Source organism: Suncus etruscus, chromosome 6 (assembly GCF_024139225.1).
Source record: "Suncus etruscus isolate mSunEtr1 chromosome 6, mSunEtr1.pri.cur, whole genome shotgun sequence".
Lineage (NCBI taxonomy): Eukaryota > Metazoa > Chordata > Mammalia > Eulipotyphla > Soricidae > Suncus > Suncus etruscus.
In genome coordinates, this window is record NC_064853.1 from 16759748 (window position 1) to 16784623 (window position 24876).

General features: G+C 40.7%; 1 protein-coding gene across 4 annotated transcripts in view; it reads right to left on the reverse strand.

Moving 5' to 3' along the window:
- Positions 1-15551: 15551 nt before the first annotated feature.
- NFIA (nuclear factor I A) overlaps positions 15552-24876 on the reverse strand; it is a 400594-nt gene continuing 391269 nt past the window's right edge. For all 4 annotated transcript variants that reach the window (XM_049774403.1, XM_049774402.1, XM_049774401.1 and 1 more), the window contains one exon: positions 15552-22915. In XM_049774403.1, the coding sequence (XP_049630360.1) occupies positions 22839-22915 (77 nt within the window). In that variant the 3' untranslated portion in view covers positions 15552-22838. The remainder of the gene's footprint in view (positions 22916-24876) is intronic.

Consider the following 24876-nt stretch of genomic DNA (forward strand, 5'->3'; position numbering starts at 1 on the left):
TCCCATATGGTCCGCCGAGCCTGCCAGGAGCGATTTCTGAGCATGGAGCCAGGAGTAACCCCTTAGCACTGGTGGGGTGTGACCCAAAACCCCCCCAAAAAATTGGGGGCCAGGCATAATCCTGAGTTTAACATATGTCCATATTACAGGTAGTATTTGTGACCAAAAGTGAACTGAAGAGATGCAATCTAAAACTTCAAAGAGAAAAGCAGATCAGAAAAGCAGAATGTATTATCTGGGTTAGATATAATACAAGTAGAATGTATTATTGGTGTCATTACATGGTAGTATGAAAGACTGGTGTTAGAAAAGAAAATGGCAAGTTAGAGCACAGGGACATTGGGGACACAGGAGTGTGCATTGATCATCATCCTATTGAACAGGGTAGACTGAAGAAGCTTCCGTGCCACTTTGTCTGCTTCACACTTCATGAAATCTTGTCGATAATAACAGTGAGATTATGAATTTAGGCACAACAGTACGACCACAGTTACCTTGAGTTCCAAGATTGACTGACTTTAGCTGAGTTCTTAAATATGAGGGGTGAATAGTTGCTGGAATTCAAAATTTAGCTTTATAATGATAGACCTTAAGACTCAGTTTCTTATCTGTCAAAGGGACTCAAAAGTTTTCAACTCTAGGATCTTGTTGAGACAAATATATGAGATGAACCCTGAAGAGTATTGTGGAACCCCAGAAACAGATGCAGGAATATTGAGATTCAAATTTTTCTTTGGGAGATGATCCTAGGACCTAGGCAGACAAGAAGTGTGCTGGCCCTAGGGTACTGGCCTCCTTTATAGGAGCTAAGACTGGAAGTTATGTATAGAAGCCTTTTTTTTTTTGGATGTCATCTGAGTTTTTCTTTTTTTCAGAAATGTAATACTAAATCATAATTATGCAAATATTAAGATACTTAATAAAAATGGCATATGTATTTTGTGAGAGAATGTGTATCACCATTGATAATTTAAAGGAAATATTTATCAAGAATGTACAAAATTTTTGGTTTCTTATAAAATATTAGCTTTACTAGAGTTACTTATGGCTTTCAAAATGGCTGTGTGTGAATGTGTGTTTACTGATTTTTTGGTTACACATTTTATTGCTCAGGGGTTATCCTGGCTCTGTGCTCAGAAAGTATACTTAGCAGGCTCAGGGAAGCATATAGACAGTGGTCGGCAACCTGCAGCTCGCGAGCCACATGTGGCTCTTTTCACTTTTAATTTGGCTCTCCTGTGTGCCTGGCGGCTGCTCCAGGAATTAGGACTCTGCTCCTAACCTCTGTCAGTGCACGCCCTGTGTGGCTCTCAAAATAAATTTCAATCGTGGTTTTGGCGAGATTTGGCTCAGTTGAAAATAAAGGTTGCCGACCACTGCTGAAGAAAATCAACCCAGCCATGCTATTTAATTGTCCTTTTATGATCAAGCTGAATTCAATGTTTATATTTTGTTGTCAAGCATTGCACCTCTGTTCACAAAAGAGACTATCACTTTTATTTACTCTAATATCATTATTATGTTTTGGTGTGAAGGTCAAATAGTTGGGGAGATGTCTCTTTTAGTTTTCTAGAGATTTGGTAACTATTAACATCATTTCTTCTAAAGGGCTGGTAGAAAAAGTCACTGATAGAAATATCAGAACCTGGATATTCTAAAATGTCTTTCATTTTGATAAGACAGTAAATGTTTTCTATTTCATTTTGTGTTAGTTTTGGGGGGTGGGGAGGTTGGATCACACACAGCAGTGCTCAGTAGCCACACAGCTATTCTGTATACCACAATGTCGTAATAAAAAAAAAAAACAACTAACTTTTAAAAATAAAGAAGCTTAACAAAAACAAGCCACCGATGACATGATGCCTTCTGGGACAAAGTGGAAGGATTGTGAAGTGTTTTGCTGAGTGAAATCGGAAGGAAGTGGAAGACAATTCCTGGATGGTTTCTTTTCTATGTGGAATATGAATGACTAAAGCATACATGTGGCCAAAAGCCAAGGAATGATCTCCTAGACTGGTAGAAAATGAAGAGGAAAATTAAAATGTGCTTGAGAGAACATTAAGCAGTGCTGGGGAATGAACAGGGGTCGACCAAGTGCCTTAACCCTTGTATAGTCTTTCTGGTTCAAGAATTTTTATTTTGTGGTACTTAAGGGCCAGCAAGGACGTACAGGCCAGGCTGGGGACTCTGTATGGCCAGTCCATACTTAAGAAAGTCATTATATGATCACTATTTTTTTTTATTTTACTAGAATAAAAGTGTTTCATAAACTTCTGCTTTAGTCAAAGCACTCTCATGTTTATCATTGTCCCTTTCTTCATTTCTAACTTTGCATATTTGTGCATATAAGCTCATCTCTATGAATCAAGCTTTCTTAGGAGAACTTTCAATTCTATTGTTTGCTTCAAAGTAAGACTTAATATTTTGTGGACTTCTATAATATGCCATTTCCTTTCATTTTTTAATGTTTATCTTTCCTTTTGATTTCACATTTTAGAGCACAAATTAGTAGCTTTAAAGACAGTTTGAGGGGCTCAGAGGTAGGATGTTCCCTAACCCAGGTTTATTGCTTGGCACTATATGTATGACCTTCTGAATATCTCCAGATGCAGTCCTGAAGGTACCCTAAGCATTGCCAGGGGGCGCTGGTGACCCCAGTACTGCAGACCCTGAGCAACTTCACATCCTGGAACCTGAAGACTAAATTGGGGTGGGGGGTTGGGGGCGGGGAAGAGGGGCATAGTCTGAATATTTCCAGAAGTGGCCCTTTGCCACTTGGGAGCTCATACTTGGGAGGACCCAAAAGCTAAAACAAACAAACAATAACAACAATAAAAACTGCAGAAAATTCTTTAAACCAAATTCAAAATGTTTGAGTTAGACCTTTATGAAATAAATTTATCCATTTTTTTTTGGTTTGCTAAAGTGCACTCAAAGCTATAAAAGCTACCAAGAATAATTTAACTAAATATTTTGTTTAAAAGTTTATTTAAAATATATGCAGTTATAAAATTACTGTTTTTCATCGATGAAGTACCTCTTCAAATATTTTTTCTTACTTTTAAGTGGATTGTTTTATTATTGCTGAATTTTCAAAGTTTTTTCTTATATTTTATGGATACAAGTTCTTGATCAGACATTTTGAAATTGTTTTCTCTGTCAAAAAAGTCATTTTTATTCCTTCTCATTTATATTTTGTTGTTTTTTTTTCACTTCTTCCTTTTTAATTTTTTTTTTTATTTCTTTTTTCTTTTTCTTAGGAGAGGGATGAGAACCACACCCAGTGGTGCTTGGGGCTACTCCCAGCTCTGTACACAGGTCATTCCAGGTTCAGTGCTCAGGGGACCATGAATGCTGGGGTTTGAACCAGGGTCACTCATGAGTAAAGCAAGTGCTTTAGTTCTGTGTTCTCTCCAGTCCTAATGTTTTCCACATTTGACATTTTCCTCTTTCCTTAACACCTTCTTTTGACAAGCAAAAGATTTTCATATTAATAAATGCTCATGTATTTTTAGTGGATCATTCTCTTGCAGATATATCTAAGAACTCTGAAAATCCCCCAGGTATAACTTATTTTTGTATATTCTAGAGATTTTCTTTTATGAAATTGGGCTTTATATTTATTTCTCTGCTTCATTCTGAGTTACATTTCAGCACAAATTGTGAAGTAGAGATCAAGGATGTCCCCCTCCTCTTCTGGCATGCAGATGTCCAAATTTCCAGCACCATATGTTGGAAATACTACAGTTTTCTCCATGAGCTGGCTTTGCACCTTTGTCAAAAATCAGTGAGAGCGTTTGTATGGCTCTATTTCTGGACTTTACTCTGCTCCATTGATCTATGCATCAATTCTTTTGCCAATATTGCATTGTTTTGATTGCTGTAGTTTTATAATTAGACTGGAAACCAGATAGTGGGAAACCTCCAATTTTGTTCCTCTCTTCGAAAATTGTTTTGCACATTCTACTCATTTTCTCATTTCTATAAAAATTGCACTTACATTATTGAGATCAATTAATAATTAGAATTTTTAAAAGAGCTGAGGTTTTATGGTCTTATAAACCATATTTTCCCCACTTTGAGAATGTATCATTCCATTTATTTAGGTCTTAGCAAATAATGCCTTTCACTAGTATTTTGCAGTTGTCAGCATTGAGATCCAGAATACATTATTAGATGTATTCTCTAATATTTTGGAAGATTGTGTACCTAGTGTCTTAAAAATGGAATTCTGGTCTTCATGACTATGACAAAAAAACATAATTACGTTTTGTAGACTTGCAATTATAGACTTAATTGTTGGTTCCTCCTAATTTTTAGATTGAAGCCCTAATCCCCAGTTGAATGGCATGTAGAGATGAGGGCCCTTTGAGGGGTAATTCAAGATAAAATGCAATTATAATGGTGAAAATCCTAGTGATGGTATTCATCATTTTGTTTTTGTTATTAGTTGTTATTATAGTTAAGATTTAAGCATTAAGGTATATGTTATAGACATATATACTGTTAATGCAACCCTACCATCACCAAAGACATTTATTCACTGTATAAGAAGAAATACCAGGGTGTTCTCTTTCCTACACCTTCTCTTCCCTTCTATCCTACCTTTTCTCTCCAATCTCCTCCTCTTTCTCTCCTCCCTGTTCCCTTCTTCTGCTTTCTTCTCTTCTTTCCCAGGTTTACTCAAAGAAAGGTCGTGTGGGCACACAGAGAAAAGGTAGCCACCTTGGGATGAAGAAAAGTCCCCAGCAAGGACTGCTGACACCTTGATCTTGAACTTTGTAACCTCCTGAACATTGTGGATTCTCTAATTTTCTGCATGTGTAGAAAGCTGGGCATGCAGATTTGAGTTTGCTATGTTCCACAAATCATACTGTGTGTGAGTCTGTGCATGTGTGTGTGTGTGTGTGTGTGTGTTTCAAGGCCAAAAATTACAGTGGCTAGGGCCCAGGAAAAACTCTCCACCCAAATAATTCATTCAAAATTCAGCCTTCATAAAATGAACTAAGGGAGGAAGTTAGGATGGAAGAAAATCAGAGATGTTCTTTTTCTCTAGAGCCTTAAGAAGGACCATCCAGCTGGAGAAAGGCTGCCCAAAGCACAGAGGTCTGGGCTGGATGCATCCAACTTCCATGCCTGGGTGAAGACCTTCATGTCTCATGTGGTTTATAAAGCAATGAGGCTGCTGCCCTGTCAAAGGGCAGCCTAGTCTTGGCCACTAAGATCTCAGAAGGAAGCAAGACCAGGTTACCAAAGAGCAGGACACTGTTTCATTGTGTCTCCTAGACTGAGTAAGTTACAGTGGTTAGAAAAATGAAAAGAAGAGAGTACCTAAGTACTCTCTTGCCCCAGGGAGATGGAGGTACTGATGTACTATTTTCAATGCCTTTATCCTCAGATCTGAACATCATATCGTCATCCTTTCTAGGGATGTTTGCCAAGAGACTCTTCTCCCCCTATGAGTGGTAGCATTTTAAAAATGAGGGGTACCTTTAGGTTTATAGACAAAATTTTGAAGTGACTCAACATGCATATAGTTGCAGGTGTCTGGAGATCTATGTGTCTATGATCTGTGTGCTTGGAGATCTTGGTGTATTTTATAACCATATCAAATGAGGACAATCTTGCTGTTTGTGGTCACAGAAGTGAACCTGGAGGGCACTAGGCTAAATAAAGCAAGATGAGTGTTGTATGATTCTTTGGAGGTGGGGAGTTTGGCTATACCTGGTGGTGCTCAGGGCTTACTCCTGGTTCCACATTCAGAAATTCCACTGGAATGCTCAGGGGACCATATTGAGTACTTGGGATCAAACCCGGGTCAGCTGCACGCAAGTCAAATATCCTTTTCACTGTGCTATCCCCCTCTGGCTCCTGTGTGACTCTTGTATGGAATCTAAAACCAAAGGCCCAGCTCTTGAATTCAGAGAATTTAGAGGTGGCGGGGTAGATGGGAGAGCTGGAATGGGAGAGGGCATTAGAAAAAGCTCCCAAGAGAGAGGAAAGAAGGGCTAAGGCTGTCTCCTGCAGCTCAGAAGCTGCAACAAGCAAGAGTGGAACAGAGAGTAGATCTAATGAGTTTTCATCACAGCAGAAGTATTTGTAAGTATGATGATGGATAGGAAAACTGAACATTTAGTGAGTACCGGTGGTGCTCATTACTTGCTGTTAATTCTATGTTCAGGAATCACTCTCAGTGGCTCACAGGACCTATAAGGGGCGGTGAAGATGGAATCTGAGTCAGCCATGTGCAATGCAAACCTTCTACCTGCTGTGCTAGTACTGTTTGGTCCCTGTAATTATTTATTGTGGAGCATCATATCCAGCTATTCAAATACCAAATTGTTATTTATCTATTTATTTCTTATCTTTGAAGCCACACTCTCCATCATTGCTCAGAGTCTATTCCTGACTCTCTACTCAGGAGTCACTTCTGGCTGTGCTAGGAGAATCATAAGAGGTACAGGGTATTAAAGGAGGATTGGTTATGTTCAAGGCAAGCACCTTAACCTCTATACTATCTCTCTTACCCCTGTTTTATTTTTCACTTAGGAACCTTTTGAGAAGTGCCTGGGAGTCCTCAGAACCCTTCCAGAGAATCTGGGACAGTTGTTCATGAGGGAGCCTGACAGGCTAGCGATTACCTGGGCCAGTCTACTGGGGCTCACAGACCTTCAGCACCACTCTTGACATGCTTGGGGGCCCCTAGGACTGGACCTTGGGACACTAGGTGGTTCCGGGGAGTAAACTGAAGTTGGCTACTTGCAAAACATGCACCTTAGCCTTTGAATTCTCTCTTTTGCACCTCAAATTAATGTTGTTGGGTTATTTTGTTTGTTTTTGAGCCACGCCCTGCAGCATTCAGGGGTTACTCCTGGTTCTGTGCTCAGAAATCGCTCCTGGCTTAGGGGACCATTTGGAATATGTGGGATCGAACTTGGATCCATTCCTAGTCAGCTGTGTGCAAGGCAAATGCCCTACCGCTGTGCTGTCACTCTGCCCCCCTCAAATTAATGTTTTACATGTGACATGAATCTAATGTTCCAGGTAGGGAATGTTTTCCAAAGAAAAGCTGATGTTTTAACAAAAGTAAAGCTAAATTATATTGTTCAGTACAAATGAAAATTATTGTTAGTTCCCCATATCAATATCCATAGTTTTATCTGTAGCAATTTTGAAATTTAAGTGGGTTAATCATATATAGCTAATAAAAAACATTAGACCCTGTGGACAATCTTTGAACATTTTTAGCTATCATGCAGATCCATACTCTGAATACATAGTTATTATGGCTTTTTCAAAGGTATATTGGTATTATCTTATTTATCAAAACTTAATCTTAGAGGTCTAAGAGTTAGAGCAGGAGTTAAGGTGCTTGCTTTACATGTGGCTGATTTTGTTTGAACCCCAGCAATTCCTGGAGTATAACCAGATATAGCTCCTGACCACTACTGAATATGGACCCCCCAAAAAACCTTTCCCTCAAATAAACTCCTTTTAAAAATAGGTGGATAGAAACAGGAGATAACTCAAAGCACTGAAAAGATGCCTCACGTTTAGTGCTTAGTGCTGCATTGAAGGGGGGGCCGGTGGCCCTCAACACCTTCAGACCCAATACCACAGCCAGTCAGTCAGGTGGGCAGCCAGCCAGTTTTCCTCCCTTCAGGAAGCACTCATCCCTAGAAATGGGGATATTAGAAAATGAGGTTCTCCTAGAATATCCAGGTGGACAACTGGCGACCAGCATGGGCAGATTATCTGCTTTCATTGATCTGTACTTCAGAGTGAGAGAGGGTAAGGATGATTTAATGCCTATTTGCCAAGAATGAAGTATCTTTTGTTCAGCTCTTGCCAAGGAGACCAAGGAAACAGGCTTCACCTGTAACAGGCGGGGTTCACGTCAGACAGGAGGAAGATTTATCAGGCAGGGAGGATAAAGACACTGGAATGAGTTATGGCACTTCCTTACCTGGACATCTTCAAAGTAAGATATACTTCCCTTTGACAGGAGTGGTAGGGGGTGTGTTGGGGGTGGGGTTCCTAGCTGGAGGCAGGAAAATGGACTTCAGCGACCTTTGAAGGTTGAGTCCAGTCTTCTGAGTCTGGGATAAACTAAGATGGGAATTTATGGCTTTGACATCCATCATGTGAATAAATCTGAGCCCCTGCTGGAGGAGAAAGAAGATTCCGGAAGCCTGCTTAGGCTTGACTGCTCTATCAGTCAGGCTTCCAGCAGGAAACAGATAACTGTTTCAAGATCACTACAGAAGGGCTTGAAAAAAAGAGGTTATTCAAAGGTATAGGCAAGCTGTAGAGAAATGGCAAAAAGAATAATGGTAACCCAAAAGTTTTTACTCCCTGTCACAAGGGAGATGAGGATTGGGGAAACATGATCAGAACCTAGAAGGAGAAATGAGGGAAGAGAGGATCACCTTGGGTTGATCACCTTGGGTTCCTTCTGTGGAGGAAGACACCACTCACAAGAAACCAGGGGAGAGAGTCAAGAAAATTATTGCTCCCTCATCAGCCCCCATTACTAACTGTCAGGGATTCCCATAGTCAGATCCTAGCTAGAGGCCTAAATTCTTGAAGATGGTCCATGTCAATCAACTTCCTGAGCATTAGAGTTTCTGGAAGCAAATGGTGCTGTTTCCTCCTAGACTCAGATGCTCTTTATGTGCTGAGCATTGTTTTATGTTCTAAGCATGGGCACCAGGAAGAGGGAAGTGACTGACATTTGAATCAAATTGTGATTTATGGACATATAAGCCTTTGACTGTTCCCCACTTAAGACAGATCATTACTGTGGAAATAAGAAAGTTCTTGAAACTCTTTGGACTTCTATATACTCACTTGTAAACTGGGAATGACAATCGTATCCCTTCTCGAAGTCAGATTATGTATGAGAAAGAAGGTTGGCACTGAAGACAGTTGTACTATGATTATCATTATTGATATTTGTATTGTCAAATACTTAGTCATCTTGGAAGAACTAGACCACACATCTTCTCCTTTTGACTTCTTATGTTCTTCTCTCCTGAGGTTGGTTGGTGCTCTTAGTGTCCTGGCATAGCAGGTCTGCTTGGTCCTGTCCAGACAATTTTGTAAATGTTTGCTTTGTGCCTGTGGTCTCTGCTAGACTCTGGACCTCTGCTAGACTTTGGATTCATCTGAGATAATGATCTCAGACAATCTTCTTGACTTCCAAATTCTGGAACATGAAAAGTTTACCACTAGAATAGTCCAGTTTCATTTTGAATAGTTTGACCTCATGATAGTTCATGGGAAGAGTCTGATATAGGTGGAACTACAGAATCCCTGATGGTGGATGGGCAAATTACACATGAACTATAATAGGAAGTCATAGCTTCAGGGATTCAGTCACCAGCCTTCCTGTGAGATCCAACACATAATTCTTCTCTACCCTGAGACTGACTTCTGATCCCCAGGGCACAAGATTTCTAGGGAAGTGGGTACCTACTGATTAAGCAGGAGAAAACAGACAGACTTGTACCTGAGCCTTTATTTAGTTTAATTTTATTTTATTTTGGCTTCTTGAGTCGCACTGATAGTTCTTAGGTATTATTTTTGAAAGGCTCGGGGAACCAGCTGGGATTTGGGGGATCAAACCCAGGTTGACCTTGTGCAAGATAAATGCCCTACCTACTGTACTAATGCTCTGGACCCATACTTGAGTCTTTAATCAGAGATATTCATCTTAATTCTTTTTTTTTTTTTTTTTTTTTTGGTTTTTGGGTCACACTTGGTAGTACTCAGGAGTTGCTCCTGGCTCTGTGCTCAGAAATCACTCCTGGCAGGCTCAGGGGACCATATGGGATGCTGAGGATTGAACCCAGGTCAGCTGTGTGCAAGGCAAACACCCCATCTGTGGTGCTATCACTTCAGTCCCATCATCTTAAATATTTTTTGAGGTGGAAGATGGCTTGGTTGTATCTGCAATAGTTTGCCAAAGAGGACAAAGTTCTTTGGCATTCATATAGACTCTTTTCTGATCCCAACTTTTCAAGAGTGTATACGTAAACAGTTAGGGATGGAGTTGTAGAAGATGATTGGTGGCAGAAGTGCTCCTGGAGCATCTTTTACTCTTCCTCAGTTATTTTGAGTAGAGTCTCCAAATGCTAAGGGTACAAACACAGGTTCAGTTCCTCAGTCCTTCCCACAAGGAAGGAGACAAACTGTAGGAATATGGTCACAAGGACAACTATCCAAGGTCAGGACAATGCTCCCATCTAATGCTAGGATATTCTTAACTATATACTACAGGGATGCAATGTATAGGCTGGGACTTAGCCTGTTGAGCTCAAAGCATGTGCTTGCCTCAGTTTGGAATTCTGATGCCACATGATTCTCTAAACACCATTGGGAGTGGCCCAGCCCTCCTTCCCTGACTTCAAGCACCATAGGATGTGTTCCCACTACATCCAATCCCCCTAAAAAAACTTTCTAAAAAAATTAACTAGTCTCTACAGCAATTATTTGCCAGGGAAATATAAATGAAGGTGTAGAATTCTATAAATTTATTTTTTAAACTTTATTGATTGATTGATTAGTTTTGGGGTCACACCTGGCAGCGCTCATAGGTTACTCCTGGTTCTGTACTCAGAAATCACTATTGACAAGCTAGGGGACCACACAGGATGCCGGGAATTGAATCACTGTCTGTCGTGGGTTGGCTGCATGCAAGGCAAATGCCCACTGTGCTATTTATCCAGCTCCTAAATTCTATAAATTTAAACATTTAAGATACATACAAACCTCTTCCTGGACTAGTTATTTGATATTAAAAAATTAGTCTTAATATTTTATGGTATAAAAGCAACATGCTAATGTTTCATAATCACTTTTTGACTTTTAAAATTTTAATCTAAAACACATGGCACTTAATATTTGCTTCAGAAAGTATCTGAACAGATGTGGAAGGGACAGAAAGGGGAGCAGTAGAGAATTAGAAGTGGTCAGGTATAGGTATGCGGTGCTCAGGACTCAAGTTCACTTTGTACTTTGTGACATCATAGGAACAATTTAAAATGTGGTGGTAAAAATAAATATGCTTTCTGTTTGTTTTTCCAGGGCTTTCCATAATGAACTTGAAATCTAAAGTGAATGTGCCAGATGGAAAGTGAATGTGGAGGGGACTTGCATGTTTTAAAGAAGAACAGAAGCTCATTCATTCCTCACAGGCCCAGGGAGGCCTTCAGCATCCTAAAGGCCAATGGGATGCTACAATTCTGCCATGTTCTCTTACTGAAGAGTCAGAAGTCAAAGGGGATAAGACGGTGGCTGAAGCCACTTCTCTTGAACTGCCTTCTCAGCCCTGTGAGAAGGATTTCCTTAGCAGTTAAGAAAATAGGAATGGCACCCATGTGGGACCCTCTTAGTGGGGTCTGTTGCCTCTAATCAAGAGATATGGCCTGAATTTGTGCTTCTCAGCACATTCTTATCTACAGTCCCTGAGCCGTTCAAGGGAGTGAGGGATGATGGGTTCATTTTCCAGGTAAGTAAGAACCTCTGAGAAAGGGCCAGTGACTTGTTTGGCATTTGACACTCAGTGCACTCAATTTCTCTGGTGCAAAACCAGGCTTCATCCCCCACCTCCTGCTTTCAGAGACGTGCTATTCCACTGCAGGAAACAATTATTAGGAGGTAACTCCGAGTTCACTGGAACCTTGATGAACTCCTATGCTGGAGTCATTCCTTGCTCCACATTACAAAAGGTACAGAGGGATCCCAATTGCCATAGACCTGAAGAAAAGAAAAACTGAGACCAGGGATGTAGCCGAGTGGCAGAGTGCATATAGAAGACCATGGGTTTGACCTGGCATACAATGCTCAGATTTTACTCCTCATTCTTCACACAGGCAATCACTCCTGCCAAGGATTTGGGGACAATACTGGATGTTGGGGATTGAACCTGGATCAGCCATGTGCAACACAAATATCCTACCCACTGTATTGTCTATCTAGCCCCTCATGCTACTTCTTTGTTAAGGCAGACATTGGTTCAGAGTTCTTTCAGAATCCACCCAACAAGAGACCCATGAACAATATGGCAGCAGGCATGTTCTCTTGTCTAGTACACAGTACACATGCCTCATTTTGATATTTTGAAACTATTGGCCCATTTTGTTATTGTTACTCCACTGACATAACATTTATGCAGTGCCAGGCCACTGCAGACCACTTTTCAAATGTTAATACACCACGAATTCATACCTGACCCATGAGAAATAAGGGACTAGAATAGCTTGTTCTCTTGTTATCAGTGTGGAAACTGAGGCAACTCCCTCCCTCCAAGGCTAATGAAAAAGAGCCAAGATTTTACCAGGTGGCCTGGGGCCTGAGGTCATTTGATGTGTGTGGGATCTTTTCACTGCCTGCGTCTGAGCTCTGGGTCTACACACCACCCCTCATGGGCATGTCAGGAAGGAATGGTGCAGACCGTTTTTAATCCTTATGGTTTTACTTAGTCTTAAGGCTAAGAAAGAAATACCAAACAATGCATGTTTAATGGGCTAGGGCCATAGAGCAAGGCAATAGATTAAGCCCTTTGTATAGAAATATTGAAAGATAGAGCCAGAGCAATAATGTAGCGGTAGGGTGTTTGTCTTGAATATGGCCAAGCTGGGATGGACTCAGGTTCCATCTCTGGCATCCCATATGGTCCCCATAGCCTGCCAGGAGTGAATTCTGAGTACAGAGCCAGGAGTTACCCCCTGAGCATTGCCAGGTGTGACCCCAAACCAAACTACACCAAAACAAGAAAAGAAATATTAAAAGGCACCAGCTGCAATCAGAAATGCATTTGAGAGAAATGAGAGAAAATACTCCCTTCACAGCATATGCTGGGCATGGGGTCCACCCCCATGCATACTCACCATCAAGGGGACTACTGGTTCTCCTGAGTTGTTGCTCTCCTTAGGGCTTCCATTTTCTCCCTGGTTTCTTCACTAAGCCTAGTTGTAGCATTTCACCCCTTTCCAGTAACTCCCCAAAACTGCCTAGACCCACATTCTCTAGTTTTTCTTCAAGGGTGAGTTTTCCTGGTGCTGTTGAATGAGGTGGGGCTACATGACCTGCTCAGAATGTGTGTCAATGCTGGAGGGAACTGCCCAAACTGGTCCCTGTCATCTTATGCTCTCTCCACAAAACCCCCCAAAACAAACTGTCCAGCCAGTGACCTGATGGGACCTACTTTTAATTGGGTCCTATAAAAGGAAAGCACTCAGAGAGAATCCAAGGCAGTGCTTATCAGGCAAAACAAGTTGTAGATCTCTGACTGTGAATTGCTGAGATCTGGGATTTTACTCCTAGCCCAGTGCACAGCACTAGCCTGATCTGATAGAGACCTACTTGGGGACAAAACCCAAATGTGCCTAACAGATCCTGTGACATAGCTTTACCAAAATGTCAAGCTCCCATTTTTATCATAGGCTCTTCACATATGCTATTCCTCTGTCCAGTTTTTTCCCCCTATCCCTTCCTTGCCTGGGTCATTTCCATAAGTCCCAATAGGCACCTTCCTAGCATCCATCATGATGCCATGTTTCCCTGAGAAAATGTTCAGAGAATGCAGCCCTTTCTTGCTGGACTATTCCCTCTGTAAAAATAGTCACTCGGGCAAGATAGACCGTACAATGGATATGGTGCTTGTCTTGTACGCTATCAACCTGGTTTTGATCCCTGGCATCCCATGACCCCCCACCCCCACATACTTCCAGGAATAATTCTTGACTATAGAGCCAGAAGTAACCCAAGAAGTAAACCCATTTTTGGGTTTGGCAAAAATAAATACATAAATTCTCTAATTGAATCACTGTGAAATATACAAAGTTGTTCATGACCGAGTTAAAAAATTTTAAAAAGAAAATAAAGAATAGGGCCTGATTGATAGCGCAGCAGGTAGGGAGTTTACCTTTCATGAGGCCAACCTAGCATTCGATCTTTAACATCTCATATGGTCCCCTGAGCACCTCTAGAAGTGAATTTTGAGTGTTGCCAGGTGTGACTGCCCCACTCCTCCAAAAGAAAATAAAAATTAGCAACCAGATTTTATTTCCTTCATATCACCGGGATCTAACAAGAGTCCCTGGATATAATACCTACTCAAAAATATCTAGTGAGGGCTGGAAAGAGTATTGTAGGGAAGGTACTTGCTTTTCACATGTTTAACCAGAGTTTTATCTCTGGCACTGAATATAGATCCTCAGAGTACCACTAAGAATTGATTACTAAGTACAGAGTCAGGAATAAGCATAAACACCATCTTTGTGATACTGAAACCACAATTTTTTTTTTTTTTTTGCTGCTTTTGGGCCACACACAGCAGTGCTCAGAGATTACTTCTGGCTTTGCACTAGGAAATTACTCCTGGCAGGCTCAGAGCTCCATATGTGATGTTAAGGATTAAAATTGAATAGGCTGCATGCAAGGCAAGTGCCCTACTTGCTGTGCTATAGCCCCAATAAAACACATTTATTGAATGAATTCATATAGATAAGTGAGGCAGGCTTCTTAACAATCCAAGATAGTTATACCAAAAGTAAATCACTAGGGCTCTCTGCCTCAGTTTCCTCCCCAAAGAGAGATAAAATAGTCACCATCTTCAGAGGGAGCGAGGAGGGTTTAACAATCCCGTCATATTCTTTGCTCTTTTGCCCAGCTTCCTGGGCTGTTTTGTAGGATGCCTGTTTTTCTCCCTGATTTCCAGTCTCCCTGGTTATACTACATTTAACAAGGATGCTGGCAGGAGTCAAGGAGGAGGGAGGAGAGAGAGAACTTTCTGGATTCAGTTCCTGGGCACAGTGTGATGGCAACAGTGTAGGCCCAGCAGACTGCACTCCTATATGGTTCTGGGCTAGTAATGCCTGCTGGTGGTCCTGGAAATGACTCTTGGGCTGCTGGCTGGGCTCCCTCCAGGGCACTAACTGCCTTTTTTGGCAGTCCCTTTTGGAAAAAGATGGAAATTTATGTCATTTAGGAAGCTCTTAGATTCTGGCAACTCCATTTCCACTTTGGGGTGTGTGTTTGTTGGGGAGATTGTTGGACCACACCCAGCAATGCTCAGTGTCTACTGTTGACTCTGTGCTTAAGGGTTGCTTTAGATGATATTTAGGGACCATGCAGAGCAGGAATGGAACTGAATTGGCTTCCTGCATTCTCCCCTGTACTTTCTAAGCCCCAGTGGCTCCATTTGGATTTCCCAGCACCACCAGTGGAGTCTCTAGTGATTGATACCTAGATTCTTCCAGAGACCCTCTCAGTCCCATCAGACTTGCCACTTACTCTTCCTGGTTTCTGGTGGTCCTTGACTATAGATTCCCTAAAACACTAGAAGAGGCTCAGGCTCATTTAAGGGTGTTGTGAGTCTAAGTGGGTGACAAACCCAACACTTGTCAGACACCCTATATTGACAAATAGAGATGACTAGATAACAGACCTACTGTGACCTGCCTGTGCCCCTTCTCAGGAACTCTCCTGCTCTATACCCCCAGCCTACCAGGCCTGAGGCAAGGCAAATGATGACACAGTTTCCATAGCATTAGCAATTTTTTATTTTTCCTTTTTTGTTGCATAGGAAATGCAGTACTTGCTTCCAGTAATTGTATTGTAATGTGAGAAGGTGGTAGCACTAATGGTTGAATACAAGAGTTAAACTAATCCACACCAGCTCAAAAAAAAAAAAAAAAACCCAAAAAATAAACCTGTGGAGATTTGATTTAGTTGAATAAGAATGGCCGCCCACAGTGATTCTCAACCAATTACACATTTTCACAGAACACAGTAAAACTAAAAGGGTAACTAGGGGAGTCAATACACATATACTAGAGGCACAGCGGCCCGGCTCATAAGAAACACGTCTCAAACCAAGTTATTAACACGATCTCACTGGAATGGGTCCATTCCTCACCCCATTCCCTGATTTGAAATAATAATAAAAAAAAAAGACAAAGGAACCAAAAAAATGAAGGTGATCTGAAGAGGACAGACCAAGTTGGTAGGAATAGTTCCCAGGGTACTTTGTGGGAGAGTAGGGAAGTGGCTGTGGGAAGCAGGAGCATGTTATTGCCTAAGGAACCTTCCAGAACTGCAAGTTCTACTCAGTGTCTCAGGGCTGCCAGTCCCCAATGTGGTGGCAGAGAAGAGGGGCTAGAGGGAGGGCAGGGTTGGCTCTAGTTTCTCAACCTCCATCGTCACCAGGGAAAAGTCAGTGTGGCCTTGTGTGACCTTTGACTGAGATGTTACCAAAAAAAAAAAAAAAGAAAAAAAAAGTGCATATTCCAGACTATTGCTAAAAATAATAGATGTTTTAATAAAAGAATAATACAACTAGAGTCAAAGGGAATCAAAAGCTTCTGTCACCTGGAAAAGCATGTAAAAACAACAGGAAAAACAACAGTCCAATTCTGGGGACACTCTGGCTTCTTAAAACCACAGCAAAAGTCAGCTCTGCACCCACCTGTGGAGTCTGGCACTGTAAGGGTCATGGGGCATCTGTCTGGGAAACTCAAGATGCCTTTTGTCTACACAGGCAGTGGCCATCTGTGTCCAACTCTAGGAAGTTCCCCTTCTGAGTATTTGTGAGCGTCTGATGATCGCCTCTTTCCTTCATGGCCCAAAGGAGGTTCTATAAACCTTTGGAGCATGAAAAGGCAGATGGATGCTGACTTAGGAAAAAATATGAGACTTTGGGAAGTAAGCAGATCTTAATTTAGACCCCTCCCGTATATTTAAAAAAATTCTCGTGTTAATAGCACATTTATTTTTCTTATGAATCGGGCCTGAAGTTTGTACAGTTTTAATTTTGAAGAAAATATCGCAACTGTGCATGAAACTAAATAGCCACGTGATTTCTAAAAGATTTTTTTTTTGTTCTTTTTCTTTTTTTTTTTCCTTTTAGTATGAGGAGATCTGGTGTGAAGACGGGTTGAGCATGGGTACCTGGCTGATCATTGTCCATTTAAAAAAAAATGTTCAACATCAGAGTGCTTCAGAGGGTCAGGGAAATTACCCCTCACTTGCAAATGTTCTCCAAGTGTCTTCAGAGCAGAGTTCTTGAGATTCAAATGGTAATTTTGAGACAAAAGTTTTGCCAGGTACAGATTTCTGAAATCAAACACCCATGCTTGTCCCCCTAAGAAAAAGAATACAAAACACAAAAACAAGAACAAAAACACAAGTAATACTGAATTTAAGTCAATGTATACCTCCGAAATACTGAAAACAGCAGAAATTAAGAAAAGACAGAATTTGCGTTCTCAGTGAAATACCTTTAAAACCTAACTGACAAGAACCAAGTCAGAAAAAAAAAAAAGACTAACATAACTTTGAGTAATATTCATACAGTTCACTAAGCATTATGGAATAGCATGCATTAATATTGTACGGTTATTTTACATCACCTATACCAGAAGGTCCTGACTGACAGACAGCGAAGGCTACCGGTGTAGAAAAATCTTACTTCAGAAGAGCAATATAATACAGTTTTCACAGGCACTACATTTTAATATATCAGGTATTATGCTGGTTTTCTTATAATTCTTTCTGTCCTAAAGCTGGCATTATAACAATGACCAAAAAGGCAAGGATTGAAGTAAACGGAAAGTAGATACCAAAGTTGATATAGTTTTTTTTTTTCCTTCGGATAGATTAGTGCATAGTTCTCATGCAGATAAACACTGCTATGCATTTACACTGTTGGAAAGCGAGTGAATTGAGCCCAAGTTGTCACATTTGTGTAAATCATTTTGTCAGCCTGTAATAGCACCATGTAATGGATTTGCATTAAACATTAAATTGATTTCAGAATTGGTGACACAGTATTCACTACAGTTAAGTGCTATGGAATAGCTTCAATGTTACCTGCTATATATCAAAGCAATTTTCATCCCACTGCTTTTTTTTTTTTTAATTGGAAAAAATAAAAAGGGAAACAGACATGACACTAATCAGACGAATGCACAGCCTTGGACATGGAGAAGGCAGAGCGGGTTTACTGTCACACAGTAAAGACATGCATGAACTTCAGAACGGAACTGGTCTTAGAAGTCGATGTGAAGGAAAGCTCTGCTGTTGGGCAGTGTGGCTTTCTGCCACTGGTGACAGGGGATGTGTGGAAGTGCCACTCAAGCTATCCTTACATGACCATGCCAGTTGTGGTGTAAGTTTGTTCTATGGAGGCCTGCTACCAGGAAAAAAAAAAAAAGACGAAAGAGAGACAGAAAGAGAGATAGAGATACCACCACCACTATGAACAAAATGATATTTCCAGAGACATGATTCAAAGTACATTGTGATATCCTTAGAAACCACCCCCCCCCCAAATAAATCAAAGGGAAGAAAAAAATTTTTCTGAATTCAGATTCTGTCAAGACTTTGTGACACTGTTCTAGAGAATTCAAAGCATAAAGAATGAGGGTTGGGAGAAGAGAGACCAATTTTTTGAGATGGGTCTACATAGTCCCATGAACTGACTGACATGGCAACGACTGTCAGACAAAGATGAAAGCCAGTGTTGGGAAGTGTGGGGGAGAAAGGGGTGGTCCCCCATGCCTGACCTTGGGGTCTGGTTTGGAGGAGCTGACTCTCTGTCACTGTCAGAGTGTGAAGAAACGGAAACGTTGACCAGAACCAGAGAAGGTTCTAGAAAGGACAGAGGAGCTTTCAGGAGAGGACGCTGGCCCCAGAATCACCAGAAAAGCAGCGTTATTGGTACTGTGTGAAAGTGGAAGAGGGTGGAGGCCAGGAAACAAAAAGAATCCAGGAAAAGGACCCAACTTAGTGTTTGTGCCTCTGACTTTAGTTCCCAAATAAAAATGATGGTAAGTCATTTAAACAAATACTTTTGAGGGGCTTCTCTTGGCCAATCTTGTTAAATGCCATTTGATGGGGCGAGAAAAAATATTGACCAATGTGTCTCAGACTCCAGGGCTGGGCCTTCCCAGGTGGCCCCTGCCCTCGTCTGTCTGTCAGTCTACACCCCAGGTAGCAAAGTCTTTCTCTAACATCTTCACTTGGCTTTGATTAAACCACGGTAAACACTCCTACTGTTGGTGTTGCTTTTTTCCTGCTGGATCACAACTGAACTACAGTTTCCTGCTGCTTTCTGGACAATGAAACATGAACAGAAATGGAACTTAGTGTATATAAGACTTAACCCCTGTTTGTGATCACCTTAGACTGCCTCCCTAATGTTTTAAAGCCTTTAAAACATTTTTTTTCCTGCAAATCTGTTCAGAGTTCCCTAATTTTAGCTTCATCAAACTTAATACAACAAAACACCTTCAAAAATACAGCATACCTGTAACGTCCTTTTACAATGGTTTTTCAGTAGCCCTATACTTCTCAAGCATAGGAATATTCCATACCATTGAGAAAAAAAAAACACCTGTATTTAAATACTTACAAAACAAAACAAAACAAAAAAGGAAACAGGAGAGTTTTCAACTTAAATCCAGTTCCCAAAAAGGGGGGGGGGGGGACGGGAAAGAAAGAAAAGCAATTCTATGAATGCTGCCTTTACAATGAACGATCAGAAATTTCACTAGGCTAATTTGACAGAAATTTTTTCCTCATTTAAACAACAGTACAAAAGTCCTGCATTATAAAATAGGGTAGAATAAATCAGTGTAATCAATAAAACTATACAACAATACAAATTACGTATCTTCTGAGCGGGCAGTTTATTCTCTCTCTTTGCAGTCAAGACGACAACATGCTCACTAAAAACAACTAAAACTGCCCAAACTATTGCTTAGTTTGTTTTGTTTTTAAAAAAGGGTGCAATTTCATTGTATGTACAACCAATTTACTGGTAATACCTTGGCTTATTGCAAGGTTCTGACAAAATGTTTGTCTAGGCTTTTTTCCCTTCACTGTGAAGCACTGAAAGCTGCTATTTTTTTCTTTTTTTTTTTCCTTTTTTGTCTTTTTTTAGTGCATATATGTCATCATAAAGTAATGCCCAGCTAAGTGCTATAGGGGAAGGCAAAGTATGCTGGCTATAGGAAGTGACACCATATACTGACAATCACACCATACAACAGCGCCCAACGACTATTCAACCACTTATCAGACACATATGAAAATCCAAAATGTTTTATTTTATTTCTTTTTCCTTAAATAGAGATAACCAGTAAACAATTTTTAGAACTTGGAAGTTTAAAAACGTGCATATAAAAATGGGCATTATATACTTTTTTATTGAATGTGGATTGACTGCAGTCTGCTAAGAAAAATGGGGTGTGGGAGCTGAAGAAAAAGGAAGTTGTCTTTTTTTTTTTAAGGCTTGCTTGTGAAAGGAACAGTTGTCAAAACAAAATTGCTTGAAGCAGGGTCAGCTTAGTGCTTCACAGTTTGACTGCTTCTCTAAGAGGAGCCCTTCCTGCGCACGTGCATTCAAAAATCACACACAAAAAAGTACAAAGACAAACACCTAAAACACACACTGCGCCAAGCGCAGCACCGACTTTGGTCAAATTAAAAAAAAAAAAAAAGAAAAGAATAAAAGGAAAGAAAAATGAATAATCGCTAAGCTTTTCTACACGATATAAGCAGGTATTGCATATTTTCATATATCTGGGGTGGGGAGGGAGGGGGGAATAAAGGAAGACTCCAAATAAATTGTAATATGCAGCAACATCCAAAATACTGATATTCTAAGCATCTACAGATCTCAGAATAGCACTGCCACCGACCACAGAGGACAATAAGGACTACTCCTATCTGTGGAAACGACTAACTTTCTATTTAGCTCTAGATGTTGAAACTGACGATGGCTGACATAAAAGTCACATTTACAAAAAAAGTGTCTTCAAATGCTTGACTAGGGAAAAACCCCTTTCAATAGAGGAGCATGTGCAACAATTCCACAAATAATCGCTATCCAGGGCAAGGCACATTGATATGGAATTTTTGTTTTCGTGCAAATTAAGGAAAAAAAAAACAAAACAAAACAACATTGTTTCAGGGGGGAAAGATGAGGAGCAAAGTGTCTTCCCAAGAATTTCAGTTACTTGATTGTATAGGACAGTAGTAGAACCCTTCTGAAGGGCTGAAAAACATAGTTTAAAGGCAAGTGCCTAGAATAGGGATTACAATATTGTGTCTTAATGCACTCTACTTTATCCTACATTAACTATATAAAAATTAGTTACTAACACTAGAACATGCAGAGACTTTCTCTGATCAGCAGGACGTGCCAACCAGAACGTATATATATGTATAGTATAGGAAACCTTCTTGAAGTTGCATGGGAAGCAAAGGGGTGCTTCGCTGTCTGGTAGAAAAATCACTTGCAGTTTTTTTTTGTTGTTTTTTTGTGTTTTGTGGTTTTTTTTTTTACATAAGATACAGGACATTTGGGGGTGCAAACCTTTTTGTTGTTCTAATTAAGTACCCTTGATCTGAGTGGGTACTGCCATTAATATTGGTATTATTATTATTATTATTATTATCCTTATTATTTTCCCATAGCTCAGTTCAGGGATGCAAAGGTCTTTTAAAATTTCTGGACAATCTCTGGTACAATGAAGTGTCTGATAACTGATAAATCCTATGTTGCCAGATACATGTAAAAATTTTCAGAATTGGCATAATCCATTATAGTGACTTCTAGCTTATAAAATTAACAGATACTATGATTTCATTTTAGTTATGTGCTTTGATAACAGAAAATAATTAATTAGCATTTAATGTAGTTAACATATTGTGGTAAAAGCACCATTAGATTTGTTTTTTTTTTGTGTTTTTTGTTTTTTTTTTTTTAATTTTCCTTCAGTTTTTCAAGGGATACAAGTTTAACAATAAAAAACATAAAAAGCAAAAATAGCTCCCCTTTTTCTTGCAAGGCTGTTTTTTACCCCAATAATTTAGAGTCCTGGGGTGGGAGGACTTGAAAAACAAAAATAGAATTTTCAACAATCTCTATCTTACAAAGATATTTAGCTATCCAATGAAATTGCACTTTACTCAATTCAAAATTCGATTGTTTTTGATTGATTCCTGTCAGTTTCTGTCAAAACAGACCATCTTCCCCATTTCCATATGAATTTTTGTGTCATTGTTGAAATTGTTGAAAAATAAAGATGGTTTTTTTTTTGTCGTTTTTTTGTATTTTTTTTGTTTTTTGTTTTTTTTTTTAAATGTTAAGTGCAGCATTTCAAAACTTTTAAAAAAAACTGAATAGTAGTAAGTAGTAGTTTGCCATTTCCGGAATCATTCTGCTTCGAGAGTGGATTCACTGTCTTGCGGGCCATGTTAGAGATTGAGCTGCTGACTGCGGAACCAAACCAAACCAAAAAAGAGAAAGGAACAAAGGAACATAACTGTGTTTTCATCTCCCAATGTGTTACAGAGAAACATTGCCCTTTGACTGTCTCATCAGGTATAGATTGCAGATTATCAGCTACTACAAAAGATTTAGTTCTCCATGGGCCTCCCTGTGTGCTCACGGGGGCTCACACCTGTGTGGGTGAATTCATGGAATACTGCGAAACTGCCAGGCTCCGGAAGCCAAGTGTGTTCCCACAGGAAGTCAGTGAGCAAGAGGGCACCTTGTCTTGCCACCTCGCCCTCATGCTCAAGCCACCACACCAATACTTCCCCTACTCAGAAGCCCGGCCATTTCCAGCACCATATGAGAAGATTACAACAGTCCCAAAAGTATTTTTCTTTTTTTAAAAAAAAATCCCAAAAGGTTATGGCCTTTGCTGTTGGACCATAATGCTTGCTGTTTCTGTGTACAAGTTGATTTGAATAGGCTTTTCCTCCCCTTCCACTGACAGTGAAGTTGTAACCGCGCTTGGGGTGCGGATGCGTCCATGTTACAGAGTTGAGAAGGGGTCAGGTGGTCTGTCGGGTGGATGGTGGGATGCTGCGACTTTTATCCCAGGTACCAGGACTGGAAGACAAAAAAGGAAAAGGAGGTGAGAGGTACAGCTTGGAAAAAGAAGCCAGTTTTAGGTGATGTTGTCCCTTCCAACCAGGATATTTGCGTCTGAGTGAGGGATGAAGGGACCGAAGGATTTGTTGGGAAAAGGAAAGGAAGACCAATAAAGGTCAATCTTAAGACACAGAAACTTACCTTGTATATTTAATGAAAATTTAGCATCTTCACTATGTTTTTCAATATTTCTAAGTGTATCTTAGAAAATAATGCACAATGTCCACTTACATAATCAGTATACATACAGAATGTGCAGCCTGGTGGAATCAGTTATAGAGTGACAGGAAGCTTGACCATATTTCTATATCATTGAATCCTCAGGACTTATCCTACATAATACCTGAAACCTGAACAGGTTTCCAAGAAAGAACTGAGTGAAGGGAGAGTGGGTATGAGAGATGGCTCAGATGTAGGTGAGCATCTACTTGATGACTTGTCAAACAATTGGCATGGGTTGGGGACTCGTGTGGGACTTTCGTTTGTTGTGGTTGTTTTTGGTTATTGGGGTTGTTGTTGGTTTGATCTGTTGTGCTTTATGACTCCTGAGATGTCATGGGTTGGTGTGGGGTGGGAGCTGACCCCAACCAAGGTGTTTAACCACCGAGTTCCATCCCTAAACTACAGAAAACCTCATCAAAGAGTTGGAGGTACAGAACATGCTACTCTGACTTTTTCTTCAGAAAGGCAAAGTGGTCAGGAATGGAGGAACATATGGAACTACAGTTGGAAAAGACACTATTTCTGGGTTCCTGAGTGACTCAGGAAGGAGTTGGGATCACTCCCAAATTCTCGAGTTCCTTACTGATACATGACGAAGGCACATTTGGGGAAGTAATAAGCCTCATACAGCTCAACATCTATTATTTCCAGAAAATGATCGACAGTATCAAGATTTCACTTTACTAGCTATCATGATGGCACAACTATGCTACTTTTAGCTCCCTCAGAACCTACCTAGGGAACTTAGTTACCAGTGATCCCTTTCCTTTCATGACTACTTGGTGCTGCAACTTTGAGCTGCAGCAGGGAGAGAGACTTCCCTGCCTTCTATGCTGGCATTTCTATTTCGTGAGTGCAAAGCAGAAACATCTTCCTCTCAAACTACCCCACCCAAATCCACCACCTTCCTCATTACTCACAGCAAAACCCGTCAACTTTCAGAACAGTTTCTGAACTCTCGGGGTGGAGGGTCTCAGAAAGGGTCACAAGAGGGTGGATTTGGGTCGATGAAGCCTCATCGGTATCCAGGAGATTCAATTAGGTAGAGAGTAAAACCTTGCCTGACCCAGCAGGATAAATGACTCCATGCACCATAGCTGCGTGGAGGCTGGTGTGTGTGTGTGTGTGTGTGTGTGTGTGTGTGTGTGTGTGTGTGTGTGTGTGTGTGTGTGTGTGTGTGTGTGTGATTTGCCGCTCACACGGATCTCAGGGATATTTTTTTTTAGTTTTTTTTTTTTCCAGTGGATCTGAACAGCCCTCCTCCACCTCCTCCTCCTCCTCCAAACAAACAAACAAACAAACAAACCCTGCCCATCCCAGCTTCTTTCCACTAATTCTCAGACCTCCTGTTTTGGGGGTGCACAATTGAGCCTCTTGGGTCCTGAAAGCAAAGCATCCTGGAGCCTGAACAGAAGAGAGGACAAAAGGCAGGGGCAGTTGTAGAGCAGAAGTGAAGTCCAGACAATATTTTTAGAACCTCTCCTTGCAGCTGACACCACCAAACTCCCAACCGGCCCACGCTGTAGCCGGGTCCTGACTATTCCCAGTCTCCTCTGACATTGGGAGTTGCTGCTGCTGCGGCAGTGCAGGCTTGCCATTGGGTGGGGGGTGGGGGTGTGAGATGGGGGAGGGGGTGTCTGCTGATTCCTAAGGCCCTTGTGTAATTCCAGCCTTCGGAAATCCCACGCCGCAGAACC